The following is a 13,768-nucleotide window of genomic DNA, read 5'->3' as shown; positions in this document are numbered from 1 at the left end:
AACTTGAAACCTTCTGCTCTTCCCAGAGCAGCTTCATCCCCTGAGGGGAATATCTTGCAGTGCTCACACATCAAGTCTCCCATTCATATGCAACCAGGGCAGATCCTGCTTAGCTATGGAGACAAGTCATGCTCAGCCACAAGACCAGTTCTCCTTTCCATTGGGCAAAGGGCTGATCTTTTGTGAATTGTTGAAGTTTACGTGTCTTTTAAGATTTCTCCCATAGGGAATAATGGAGGTTTCAGCAGCCCAAAATTCCACTTTGGGGACACTGGGGTTTCCCAGAGTGAGGGGTTGTGTAGTGCACATAGGGTGCCAACCACCTCCATACCCACAAGCCCTTGGGGTACTGGGTTTTGTGTTTCTGAGGTGTTCATTGTAGATTCTCTGGTAGCATATGAGATTTTCAGTGAAAAACAAGAATCCACTCTCATATGCTACCAGAGAATCTACACTCAGAACACCACAGAAACAACAGAACCCAGCACCCCATGGGTTAGCAACCCTTCCCCTGGCCAATGTGGGGTCAGTAAAGAGTGGGAAGAAGCAAAAGAGCTAATGGGGAACAAGGAGGGAATTATCAGCAGGTCAGCCCATGATTTAGGTCACTGATCAGAAGGCCTGAAGGGTGGGAAATTCAAAGAGATGTCAAACACAAAATGGAGACTGACTCAGAGATCACTACAAAATGGAGGTCCGAAACAACAAAATGTTTTGTAGCCAAAATTTTTGGATCTGGAAAATGGGTGTTTTGTTTTGTCTACAAAACACCCGAAACAGGCTGTTTTGGGTACAAAACATTTTGTATCCAAAACGTTTCGCACATCCCTAATTATTTCAAACAAATCAATAAATCAGCAATGAGGACCCTGTGAGAGTAGCCACTGTGATTCAAAAAGGTGGGCCAGAACTCTAAACGCGTTCTTGCTGTTCACAGAATAGAATAATAGAATGGAAATGCTTTGCTTGTGTCAAAAGCCAATACGGGAGTTAGATGGAATACATGGTGCTGGGGTTGCCTTCTTTCTGCTCAAAATATGGCTCCTGCTGAAATGCAGTTGTTGCCCAGGGCTGTATGGAATGAAATCATCCCTGTCAGTCACTGAGTCTACAGAAATCCCCATGTGTCACTCTACTACAGTAGCGGAGCCCTCTTCCTACTGGAATTTTCTTTGCAGACACACCTCCATGTCAGTTGTTCTATCCCATATTCGCCACTTCCATTAACTCATCTTCTCCTCCATCCCCCCTTTTTTTCTTGACTCTTCTACACTGTTGAACTTCTGACACCCAACATTAGCTGTGAGGCAGCTTTACTCTGCTGTCGGTTCTCTGACAGCCTTGTCAGGGCTGGCTCTAAATGCAGAAATGTCAAGGTTAGCTCAGTAATAGAATGTCATTGCTGCTGCTCCAAGAAACAAAATGCTTTGCCGGTACAGTGAGTACTGGGCTTTCAGCTACTAATTGTCTGAGCTACTGTTTTCAGCCTGAGCAGCAGGATGAAGAAAGTAATCACAATCTTGCCTGATGGTACATTTGTTCCTAATGTGCTAAAATATAAAAAAGAAGTGTCATTGATGATGGGTAGCTAGAAAGCTGGGGGAATCTGAGGTCCAAGGGAGTGGAAGAATGCCCCCAATGTTTCCCAAAAGCCATTTCCCTCACTTTGGACCATTTCATAGGAACATAGGAATCTGCAACATACTGAGCCAGACCTATGGCTGCAATAAAAGTAAACAAACAATACTGAACCAGACCATCAGTCTATCTAGCTCAGTATAGTCTACACAGACTGGCAGTGGCTTCTCCAAGGTTGCAGGCAGGAATCTCTCTCATCCCTCTCTTGGAGATGCCAGGGAGGGAACTTGGAACCTTCTGATGTTCTTCCCAGAGTGGCTCCATCCCCTAAGGGCAATATCTTATAGTGCTACACGCTCACACTTCTAGTCTCACTTTCATATGCAACCAGGGCAGACCCTGCTTGCTACCACAAGACCAGCTCTCCTCTCAGATGTTGTTGGACTATAACTCTCCCCATTCCCAGCCACAGTGCTCTTTGGGTGGCCTTTGGACAATGTGGCCAAAGATGTCGGGAGTTGTAGTGCAACAACATTTGGGAATCAAAGTTGGAAATCCCTGATCCAAACCACAAATACTGTTATCCAATGACAGTACCCATAAAGTGACAAAGTGACTGTGAGAAGGATTCCCTGCTATACTAATTTCATCTTGAATTAATAATGGTCCAAGGAAATTCCTTAGAAGAAGAGCAGTCTTTTTTCTTGTTTCTGCAAGACAAGTTGTTAGTATGTCTGGGCACAGAAAAGGTGGTCAGGGACATGGAAAGGGAGGTGCCAAGAGGCATTGCAAAGTTCCTCGTGATAATATCCAAGGCATTCCAAAGCCAGCTATTTGCTGTTTGGCTCGTGGTGGTGGTATGAAGCACATTTCTGGCCTGATCTATGAAGAAACAAGAGCTGTTTTGAAGGTTTTCCTGGAGAACATTATGCATGATGCCGTGACTTACACTGAGCATGCAAAGAGAAAGACTGCAACTGCTATGGAAGTTGTTTATGCGCTGAAATGCTAGGGTTGCACTCTGTACCATTTTGGTGGTTAGTTTCCAAAACATTTCAAAACAACCAGTTAAATGTTTTGGAAACTAACCACCAAACAATGTTCAATGTTTTGGAAACTAACCACAACATCTGGGGATCCAAAGTTGGGAAACCCTAGTTTATATTAGTGATCAGTGTCTCGCCTTGATAGCTGTATATTTCCATTGGGGGCATGCCTCTGAATACCAGGTGCTAGGGAACACCAACAGGAGGGGTATTTCCCCTGCTTGCAAGCTTCCCAGATGCACCTGGTTGGCCATGAAGCAGCATACTGAATCAGATGATAGGCATTAGGGATGTGCGAAATGATTCAGGTACAAAATGATTTGTACCCAAATCTGGCTGATTTGGGTAATTTGTAGACAAAAAAAATCACCCCTGTGCTCAATTGCCCAGATTCGTTTACAAAACAAATCACCCCAGAATCGGACCCAAAACATTCAGAGATTCGGACCTCCATTTTGTGGACAAAGTGGTTTAGGTGGTAGTGCCCAATGGGTGGAAGCTACCACCTAAATTTCAAAGAAATTGGGCAAAGGGGTGATTTTTAAAGAATTTTTGAAGTTGGTGCATCTTTAAGGTTTTCCCCATAGGGTATAATGGGGATTTCAGCAGCCTTATAGCTCCACGTGGTGGGCACAAGGGTGGGTCAGAGTGGGTTGTGGTGGGTGGTTGTGCCTAATGGGTGCAAGGACGCTACCACCCATATTTCCATGAAATTGGGCAAAGGTGTGATGAATTTCAAAGCATATGCATCTTTAAGCTTTTCCCCCATAGGGAATAATGGGGATTTCAGCAGCCTTCATTATAGCTATCTGGGGGAGGGCAGTAGGGTGGCCCCAGAGTGGGTTGTGGTGGGTAGTAGTGCCCAATGGGTACAAGGAAGCTATCACTCAGATTTCAAAGGAATTGGGGAAAGGGGTGGTTTTTAAATGATTTTTGAAGTTGGCATGTCTTTAGGGCAGATTCAGGGCAGAAAGGGGGATTGGGGGGCAGAAGAGTGGGTCGGGTGGTAGTGCCCCAATGGGTGCCTGCTACCACCCCAATTTCAAAGAAATTGGTGAAAGGGGTGATTTTGAAAGAATTTCTGAATTTTGCACACCTTTAAGCTTTTTACCCATAGGGAATAATGGGGAATTTCAGTCATAACTGAATTTCCCCATAACTCCACTTGGGGGGAACCAGGGTGGCCCAGAGTGGGGTGTGGTGTACTTCATATAGGGTACCAACCACCCCCAAACCCACAAGCCCATGGGGCACTGGATTTTGTTGTTTCTGAGGTGTTCTTCAGAGAGTAGATTCTCTAGGAATGAGAGTGGATTTAATGTTTGCCACCCACCCCACTCTTTTGTCCCCAGGGCCCCTTTTTTGCCCTGAATCTATTCAGATTCAGAAAATTCAGGTAGAAATTGAATTGGGGTGATGGGGGGGGGCAGATTCAGATCCAAAACAAATTGGCGGTGATTCAATTTGGGTACAAATTGAAACAAAAAAAAAATCAATTTGTGCACATCCCTAGTAGGCATGTGCAATTCAATTCAACCTTGAATAGATTTGGGTTGAATTTGGGGCAATTTGTTGATTTGACCTCAAATCAAATCACCCTCAAAATAGAGGGCCTGATTTAGGGTCGAAGAGAATCACCCCTGATTTGAACCGAATCAATTTGGGTGATTCGAGTGCCATTCTGAGGCCCATTTTGCTGGAAAAAACGGGGTTCAAAATGTCACTTTTCCTTGGGGAGAGCTTGTCTACCAATTGGGATCAGCAGATAGACCAGCCCTCTGCTCTGGACTTGGAGTGTCTACCTGCCTTGGGGGATTGGTCAACCCAGTAGACCAGTCCTCCAAGGCAGGCTGACATCCTAAGTCTGGAGAGAAGGGCTGGTCTACCCAATTGGTAGACTAGCTCTTCCTGGGGGAAAAGCACCATTTTGAGGCCCCCTTTCCTAGCAAAACAGGCCTCAAAATGGTGTTTGAATTACTCAAACCAATTCAGTTGATTCAAGGGGGATTCTTTGAGAACCAAGCCAGGTGTTTTCGACTAATCAATTTGATGATTCAATTTGGGCTCGAATTGAATAATGAAATCTGATTCGTGCACACCTCTGTTAGATGGGCCTTTGACCTGATCCATCAGGGTTTTTCTTATGGTTTTCATGCTGTCATGGTACCCCCTCCAGTCATCCTCTAGGAAGCTCATGCATGCTACACTGGATTCTGGAAAGTATGTGTTGCATGCACACAGTTTATCATGCTGGCCAGTTCACTATTTTTCTTTTGAGACTGTACTTTAGAGTACAAGCAACCCACCTGTGCAATTGCACATTTTGGGGGATAATTGATAGTTTTAGGAAAGATATCTTTCAAGGCCACTTGTCTATTATTACTGAACATCTCAGCAAGGAAGTTCTAACAAGCTTCTGAAGAACCCCAGGGTTCCTCAGAATGCCCTGTGAAAACTACTGGTCTGGATTAACTATTATTTCACTATTGTAAGGAACGAATTCTTTTTTCAAACTCTACAAAGGAACAAAAAATTTTTGCTAATGGGCTGGAACAAAAGACAAAATTCTTCTCAGGAAGTGAATCCCACATGTCTTCCATTATGACAGCAGGAATATTTTTCCTATACTGTTTGGTTCATACAAGCTCTAGGTTATTCCAGGTAAAAAGGGAAATATAGACACTAATTAAAGAGAAGATTGCCCCCCCCCCGCCACAGCCCAGACACACGGGACTGCGAACTCCCTAGCAATGGTCATTCACTCATTTATTTAGAATAACACAGGAGCAGGCTTCAATGAATGACAAGGTGGTAACACAGGATTCACAAACAGATGATAAAGGCAAAGTATATATAGCAATGGCCATTCAAGAAGGTCATTTACTAATAATACATTCCACTTAAATCCAAGCAACCTGGATTCAAACATGAACTTATTTATGGGCTGCATTCACATGTAACATGGAACAACAGGACGAATGGACCTGCAGTTCCACTTCCCCCACCTCGCTCTACTGTTCGCATTCAGACATAATGGAGAGGAGGGGGAACTGGCCGTGCAGGTAGTGATGTGCACGGACCAGTCCAGAGGGCATTCTACAGGCCTCCGGACCGGTCCAACATGGGGGGGAGGGTTTGGCAGTTCGATGCCGCTGAGGAGTGCTCCTTTAAGGTCGGGGGAGAAGGTGTACTTACCCCTCCTGCCGCTTCCCCCCTGAATGGTGTGTGTATTTTTGGAAGCATTTGGGGCAGAAGGGTACCTCCCTGCCGCCCCTTCCCCCTCTCGGCAGCAAAAGGCTTCAGAAAGCCTTTTGCACATGCGCACGTCACGCACGCGTCACATCTCCGGCTTGTCTTCTCCTTGGTCATCCTAGGCTAAGAAGCAGCCTGCTAGTCCATCTTCCTGATTCCCACAGTCAGAACATAAGAACAGCCCTGTTTGATCAGGCCCATGTAGTTCAGCATCCTGTTTCACGCAGTTGCCCACCAGTTGCCTCTGGGGAGCCCACAGGCAAGAGGTATGTGCATGCCCTCTCTCCTGCTGTTGCTCCCCTGCAACTAGTATTAAGAGGCATTGTGCCTCTGAGGCTGGAGGTGGCCCACAGCCAGCAGACTAGTAGCCATTGATAGACCTGTCCACCATGAATCTGTCTAAGCCCCTTTTAAAGCCATCCAAGCTGGTGGCCATCACCACATCCCATGGCAAAGAATTCCATAGATTAAATATGTGCTGTGTGAAAAAGTACTTCCTCTTGTCAGTCCTAAATTTCCTGACCTTTAGTTTCATGGGGTGACCCCTGGTTCTAATGTTGTGAGTGGGAGAAAAATTTCCCTCTGTCCACCCTTTCCACTTCATGCATAATTTTATATTTTCAAGAGGCTAACCTGTGCCACTTGAAACCCACAAGTAGGTATGAAGCCAATAGACTGCTATTGTTCCCCAAGCATTTGGTATTCTACTTTTATTATGCTACCTCTAAACTTGGAGATTCTACTTAACCAATTAATAGACCTTTCTCTGTCAGTTTATCCAATCCCCTTGGAAAACCATTTCAATTAGTGGCTATCAATACATTTGTATCGCAGTTAATGTTATAAATTATTTAGTGATGGATGACTCCCTCTACTCCAGCCAGACTTGGAAATGGACTCAGGAAAAAAAGGAACTACCACCACAACCCCCACCTCGGAAAACAGCTTGTTTATTCTTAACCCAATTCCAAGTTGATCTCAGGTCCCTTTGAGACCCTGATAATGTCACAGGGAAAGCAAAAATCTGATTGCTTCCTCGGCAACCTCATAACTGCCCCAAAAGAAGCACTATCCAACAAGAAATGTAGTTTTCCCAGCACTACTGATGTGACTTGTGTGGGAAGCAGAACTCTGATGATCTCTGTATGGCAACATAGAGCAGGCCCCCTTTAACTTTGTTCCCCTTTCCTTTTCTGTGTCCCTTTCCTCGTAGGGCATTGTGGGGGAATCAAAATGGTGGCTCCTGCCTGGCACTGAAAGGAAGGCAACTGCTGCCCATCCCCCCTCCTTTATATAGTTGTGTGCAGCCCCCACAGCTCTCACAAGAGCCGATATGTCATGACCCTCTTGCCCCTGAATGTCGCGGGAGCTTGGTGGGGCACTGCGCTCCCACTTCCAGGGCCTACCCAGGTGATGACAGTCTTCCTGGGCAGCCTGATGGCCAATCCACCATGCCTGTGCCGACCCCCCCTCCAAGGAAGGTGGAGGTGTGTGAGACACATGGACGCCACTGTTCAGAGTGTGCACCAGAGCCACCCAGCTCACGCCCTGACTGACTACCTGCTCTAGGTCAACCAATACGCAAGTACCATTGCTGCTCTCCACTGCTGTCACTGGCACTTCATAAGTTCAGATGGGGGCCGAAGTCCAGGGCCTCTCCACACCCCCTGCGTGGCCCCAAATCACCTTTAGTCTGTCCTGGGTGGTGTGGTTTGTGCCCTCAAGAACCTACCTGTTAAAAATGATGCTTAACTTGAGGTGGGGGGTGGGGCACTCCAAAGGCCTTTAGGTCCAGGCTCCAAAATTACCTAGCAGCACCTCTTGTAGGAGGGGTCCATCAGAGGAGACTTTGCCTAGGGCTCCCCTCAAAGCGGGAGCCAGCTCATATAGAGATAAGGGGAAAAATTTTCAGAGACATTTTTTTAATTAAAGGCACCTGTTCTTTACGCACATGGAGAGAAATAAGTCTTGGATAATTGCTATGGGTTACAGGCAATTCACTTGATTTGAAATGTTGCCATCACTTGGCTTCACCAGTGACTGATGTAAAATCAAATGTATTTGATCAGTAACCTGACAGCATGGCCTATTAATAATTCATCCACTAATTAAAGTGACAGCGAAAGAACAGAGTTAGTGTGAAGCACTTCAACAGTTTTATTGGAACAATGTTACAATCACACTTACATTTGGCGATGACTCTGAGTTCAGGAGCAGTCCTCTAATGCAGTTTCTCTCACATTTTTAATACCCGAGGCATTGCTTATTTCTGGATTAAAATTGGAGGAACGTTTCACTCTTTTACTAAATAAAGTTATGTATTTATTTTCTCAGCCAGCTCCCAAGACAATGGTCAGCCTTCTCCACCTTGCAAATGTGGTATAGTCTGACAACATCTCCTCATGACAACTTATCCTGTGGTTCACCCAGTCCTGTGAGCCAAGTTGATGCTTCTGGGATCCCATGCCTGTCAGCTGTGCAGCAGACCGTATCTGGGAATCTGGTGCCTCTCTACTCGTCTCATGGGGATGATGCCATTGTCTATACACTGGCAAAGAGAGGAGATGGAGATAAGCTGTTCTTATGGTGAACATAAGAACAGCTCTGCTGGATCAGGCCCAAGGCCCATCCAGTTCAGCATCCCGTTTCACACAGTGGCCCACCAGATGCCTCTGAGAAGTCTACAGGCATCTTGCCTCTGAGGCTGAAGGTGGCCTATAGCCACCAGACTAGTAGCCATTGATAGATCTGTCCTCCATGAATTTGCCTAAGCCCCTTTTAACACCATCCAAGCTAGCAGCCATCGTCTTGTGGCAGAAAATTCCATAGATTACATGCTGTGTGAAAAAGTGCTTCCTTTTCTTGGCCCTAAAATTCCCAGCCTTCAGTTTCATGGGATGACCCCCAGTTCTAGTGTTGTGAAGGAGGGAGAAAAATGTATCTCTGTCCACTGGTGCACAAGGCCTCCATACTCTGACAGGTATAGAATGATGGATTCATCCAACATGATGCCTTGATTTTTCAAGGCACACTTCAGTCCTTCTTACAGCATCCTGTTTAGTAATCACTACTCTAAGCAGTGGAGAGAAGATCCATTGTATTCTGTAGAGGGGCAAAGTGGGTATTTACAAACTTTCTCCCCTCCAGTTGGTGGCAAATAGTATTCTCTCCTCTAATATTTTTGCTATGAGAAAATCCTTCCCTTTCATTTCCTTATGCGAGAGCTGATTTCACATGCAGTCTTCAAAGCACCCCAAACTCAAAGGGAGAGCACAACATCAACAGTGAAATGGATCTCATGTTAGATAGCAGGACTGAGAAAGGTTTCTGTCAAGATCTTGGAAAACTGCCGACAGAGACAATACTGGACTAGGTAGATCAATTATTTGACTCAGTAGGATGCAGCTTCACACATTCTTGAACAGAATGGTGCTGAAGAACCTTGAATGGAAGCTCAGGAATTCCTCTAAAACAGAAGGCTTCAGTAAAAGCCGTGGCTAATTATTTCCAACAGCACATGGACTTCCACTTTCCTCACTGCTGCAGTTTCTGGTTATGTTAAGAGAGCTGCAGAGTCTGTTCTATCCATTCTTTTATCCATGTTTTCCTTTTCCCATTTAGACTTCTCTTTCTGCTCTTCTTCTAGACCACTGCTTCTTCCACATCCCCTGCCACCTTCATTTGGAATGTTGCATCCTTAGATTTGGGTTATTCCTTACCCAGGAAGCACTTCACCACATTATTATTACTGTGGTTATCGTTTTTCCACTTTTTAATGGAAATGTTCTCAAAGCTGTTTACATAGAAATAGGAGCCCTATACAGACGTTATGGAAAACAGATGCTGTACTCACATAAAGCGTCTCAAAGGGGACCAAAAGTCCCTCCCTGGCCCTGTCACTCACCTCCTTAGCCTGACACTCATGGTGTTTGTCTGAAGAGATGAAGGCTGCTTCTATGACGGCCAGTGCTTCCATGATCAAGGTGCTGGGGCACCCAAAACCTGATGCCCTTACAATCGCTAATCCTCGCTTCATATTAAGGCACTCCCACCCACCACACAGGCACCCAAAAAAGCTATTTTCTATGTTTCATATCATATTTCATGAGGCATTTGAGAACATATGCTGGCGGTTCAGCAGGCAACGAAGAACAGAGATGCCAAATTCTGCGACCCTAAATGTACCTTCCCCTTGCAGTTGCCATTCATTTCAACTCCAAGGGAATTCCTGGGAATTGTGCTGACCTTTTAAAAATCAGGCTTTTTGTTTAGAATGTTGTAAAGTTTTATTGGTGGCTGTCTTCACTTGCTTTGTACGATTTAAGATTAATCGGCTGCCAATAGGTTTCCAGGCAAAATACAAAGTGCTAGTTTTAAAGCCCTAAACAGCTTAGGCCCTGGGTGTTTAAGAGAACGTCTTCTTCGTTATGAGCCCCACTGCCCATTGAGGTCATCTGGAGACATCCGTCTCCAGTTGCTGCCAGCTCGGCTGGTGGCCACATAGGGACGGGCCTTCTCAGTTCCCGGTTGCTGCCCTGAGACTGTGGAATGTGCTCCCTACTGAGATACGATCCTCCTCATCTTTGACAATTTTTAAAAAGCACTTGAAAATCCACCTCTTTACCCAAGCTTTCTTAAACTTTTAAAATTTTGTAGGTTTTAATCTCTGGTTTATTTTTACATTTTTAAATTTATTTATTTATTTATTTACTTATTTATTTATTAAAACATTTGGATACTGCCCAAAACCTATGTCTCTGGGCGGTTTACAACAGAATAAAAACAAAGTAAAACATTCGTTAAGACAAAAATGAAAATTATAACACATTACAACAATTTAAAATTTTTAAAAGAATATTTTAAAACAGCATTAAAACCATTAAAACAATATTAATTAAAAACCTTGGGGAAGAAATGCATCTTTAAAGACTTTTTAAAAGCTGTCAGAGATGGGGAGGCTCTTATTTCACTAGGGAGCACATTCCAAAGCCTCGGGGCAGCAGCGGAGAAGGCCCGTCCCTGAGTGGCCACCAGACGAGCTGGTGGTAGCTGCAGATGGACCTCTCCAGCAGATCTCAGTGGGCAGTGGGGTTTATGACGAAGAAGGCATTCTCTTAAATACCCAGGACCCAAACTGTTCAGGGCTTCATAGGTTATAACCAGCAACTTGTATTTTGTCCGGAAACATATCGGCAGCCAGTGTAGCTCCTTCAATACAGGAGTTATATGGTCTCTCCAAGATGACCCAGAGACCAGCCTGGCTGCCACATTCTGGACCAACTGTAGTTTCCGGACTGCGTACAAGGGCAGCCCCACATAGAGCACATTACAGTAATCCAGTCTGGAGGTTATCAGCAGATGTACCACTGCTTTGAGGTCATTCACCTCAAGAAACGGACGCAGCTGGCGTATCAGCCGAAGTTGATTGAATGCACTTCTGGCCACCACCTCAACCTGGGAGACCAAGGAGAGGCTCAGATCCAGAAGCACCCCTAGATGGTGTACCTGTTCATTCTGGGGAAGTTTGACCCCATCCAGAACAGACAAATCAAAATCATCTCTCGAGTTCCGTCCCTGCACAATGAGTACCTCTGTCTTAGCCGGATTCAGTCTCAGTTTGTTATCCCTCATCCAGACCATCACCGACTCCAGGAAGGCATTTAGGGAGGTTATGCCCTCTCCCAATGATGCTGACATGGAGAAATAAATTTGGGTGTCATCAGCATACTGATAGCACCCTGCACCAAATCTCCCGATGATCTCTCCCAGCAGTTTCATGTAGATGTTAAACATTGGAGACAATATGGAGCCCTGGGGCACACAATACAAGAGTTCATATTTTGAAGAAGAGCAGTCTCCAAGGGATACCATCTGGAACCTGCCCAAGAGGTAGGTGCAGAACCGCTGCAAAGCAGTGCTTTCAACTCCCAACCCCCTCAGACGCTCCAGAAGAATACTATGGTCGATAGTATCGAAAGACGCCGAGAGGTCCAGATGGACCGACAGAGTCACACTTCCTCTGTCAATTGCCAATTGAAGATCATCCACCAGGCCGACCAAGGCCGTCTCCATCCCATAGCCAGCCAGAAAGCCAGTTTGAAATGGGTCAAGATAATCAGTTTCATCCAAAACTGTCTGGAGCTGGGAGGACAGCACCCTTTCAATTACCTTGCCCAGCCACGGAAGGTTGGAGACAGGCCTGTAGTTGTTCAAGTCCGAGGGATCCAGGGTAGGCTTCTTCAGAAGGGGTCTAATAATTGCCTCCTTAAGACAAGGAGGCATCCTACCTTCCCTCAGAGATGCATTTATAATCTCTACCAGGCCTTCTACAACAACCCCCCTGCCAAATAATATAAGCCATGTCGGGCAAGGGTCAAGAGAACAGGTGGTAGGCATTCTAACAGGGATCCTGGTAAGGGAGAGGTTATTCTTATAGACCACAGCCACTCCACCTCCCTGCCCATGGTCCCTCACCCGCTCCTCAACAGAGTAGCCTAGAGGAAGAAGGTAGGACCACACTGGGCCCCCGCCTCCCCCAGCCAGGTCTCTGTAATACACATACCAGGTTGGTGCCTTCATCCAGAATCAAATCATGGATGGTTTCTGATTTGTTCTGGACTGACCTAGCATTACAGAGGAGCAAGGTGAGGTTCCAAGGGTGATCATGCTATTGTTAACCGCCCAGAGATGAAAGTTTGGGGTGGGGTACAAATCTGATTAAATAAATAAATAAATAAATAAATAATTGTTGTGTTTTAATTTGTAAACTGCCCAGAGATTTTACATGGTGTGGTATATACATGTGATCAATCGGTCAGTAATAAATAAATAAATCTGTGTGCGCATGTGCATGCACACATTAAGCTTTTATATCTACACACACACACATACACATATATACCCTGCACTTATAGTTTATTCTTTAAACTAGTATTTTTTAGCCCGTTATAATAATGGGCACTAGCCTTCCCACCCTCCCTCCCAGCTTCTGAGACCACCTTACCCCGGCCCTTGTCAGTTGGCCCGAAAAAATCGTTAATTGTAGAGGGAGAGAGAAGCTTGCAAGCAGTGCTTCTCTCTCTGCAAAGCCTCTTTCTGAACTGGCGCTTTGGGCGGAAAGGACGCCTCTTGCATCCTTTCCGCCCAAAGCGCCAGTTCGGGCAGAGTCTTTGTTCAGAGAGGAGCACTGCTTGCGCGCTCCTCACTCCCTCTTCAATTCAGGTCTTTCTTCGCCCAGCTGACATGGGCCGGGGTAAAGTGGTATCGGAAGTTGGGAGTGAGGGTGGGAGTTTGGCAGCAACGGCGGGGGCAGCATTTTTCTTTTAGGCTTTAACGGCCTCCGCGCGGCCCCCGGTGTCTGGTCCCTGTCTCCCCGGTGCAGTCTCCGTCGTTCCTGTGGCCGAGGCGGTGGCTCTGCCGCTGCCTCGGCCAATTTTCCCTGCCACCTGTTATCCGGCTTGGCGGCGGCCACTTCTGTTCTTTCTCCGGCCGGGTGAAGCCACCAAGATGGCTGCCTGGTGGCTGTGTCCGTTTTGTCACGGCCGAACTGGGCATGCGCTCTGCGCATGCCCAGAACAGGCCAGGGAGGCACAGACACACGCTTGGTGAGGAGAGGATGGTTTTATTTTTAAGCTGACACCGCAGTGATCATGCAGATGCTTCTATTGAAATCAAAATACACAAATGCCAAAAAACAATTCATCAAACATTCAGCATGGTATACAGAGAATATATATTAAAAAGAAAGCTCATGAATGGTAAAGGTAGCCATAAACTGGCATTCTCGAGGGATGCCGGGACAGAGCTATTGTCTGCCAGTAAACCCTGCTATTTACAAAGTTTGGGTATTGAAGTGATTAAGTCACCATAGTGACAGCAGAGCTGGCATTTCA

The 13,768-nt window shown here is 45.8% G+C and overlaps 2 protein-coding genes across 8 annotated transcripts in view; one reads left to right on the top strand and one right to left on the bottom strand.

The window, feature by feature from the left end:
• Positions 1 to 13,768, bottom strand: part of CNTN5 (contactin 5) — a 1,193,410-nt gene that overhangs the window by 307,303 nt on the left and 872,339 nt on the right. The gene's annotated exons all lie outside the window — the stretch shown is intronic.
• On the top strand, positions 2,309 to 2,590 carry LOC128349914 (histone H4 type VIII-like). The gene has a single exon (XM_053307220.1). It carries the CDS (start codon positions 2,309 to 2,311, stop codon positions 2,588 to 2,590), a length of 282 nt encoding a protein of 93 aa, XP_053163195.1.

This window comes from Hemicordylus capensis, chromosome 3 (genome assembly GCF_027244095.1).
Source record: "Hemicordylus capensis ecotype Gifberg chromosome 3, rHemCap1.1.pri, whole genome shotgun sequence".
NCBI lineage: Eukaryota > Metazoa > Chordata > Lepidosauria > Squamata > Cordylidae > Hemicordylus > Hemicordylus capensis.
This window is presented reverse-complemented; position numbering and strand designations above follow the sequence as displayed.

Coding starts and splice junctions, on each gene's coding strand:
- LOC128349914 (XM_053307220.1), top strand. CDS start 2,309: ATGTCTGGGCACAGAAAAGGTGGTCAGGGACATGGAAAGGGAGGTGCC.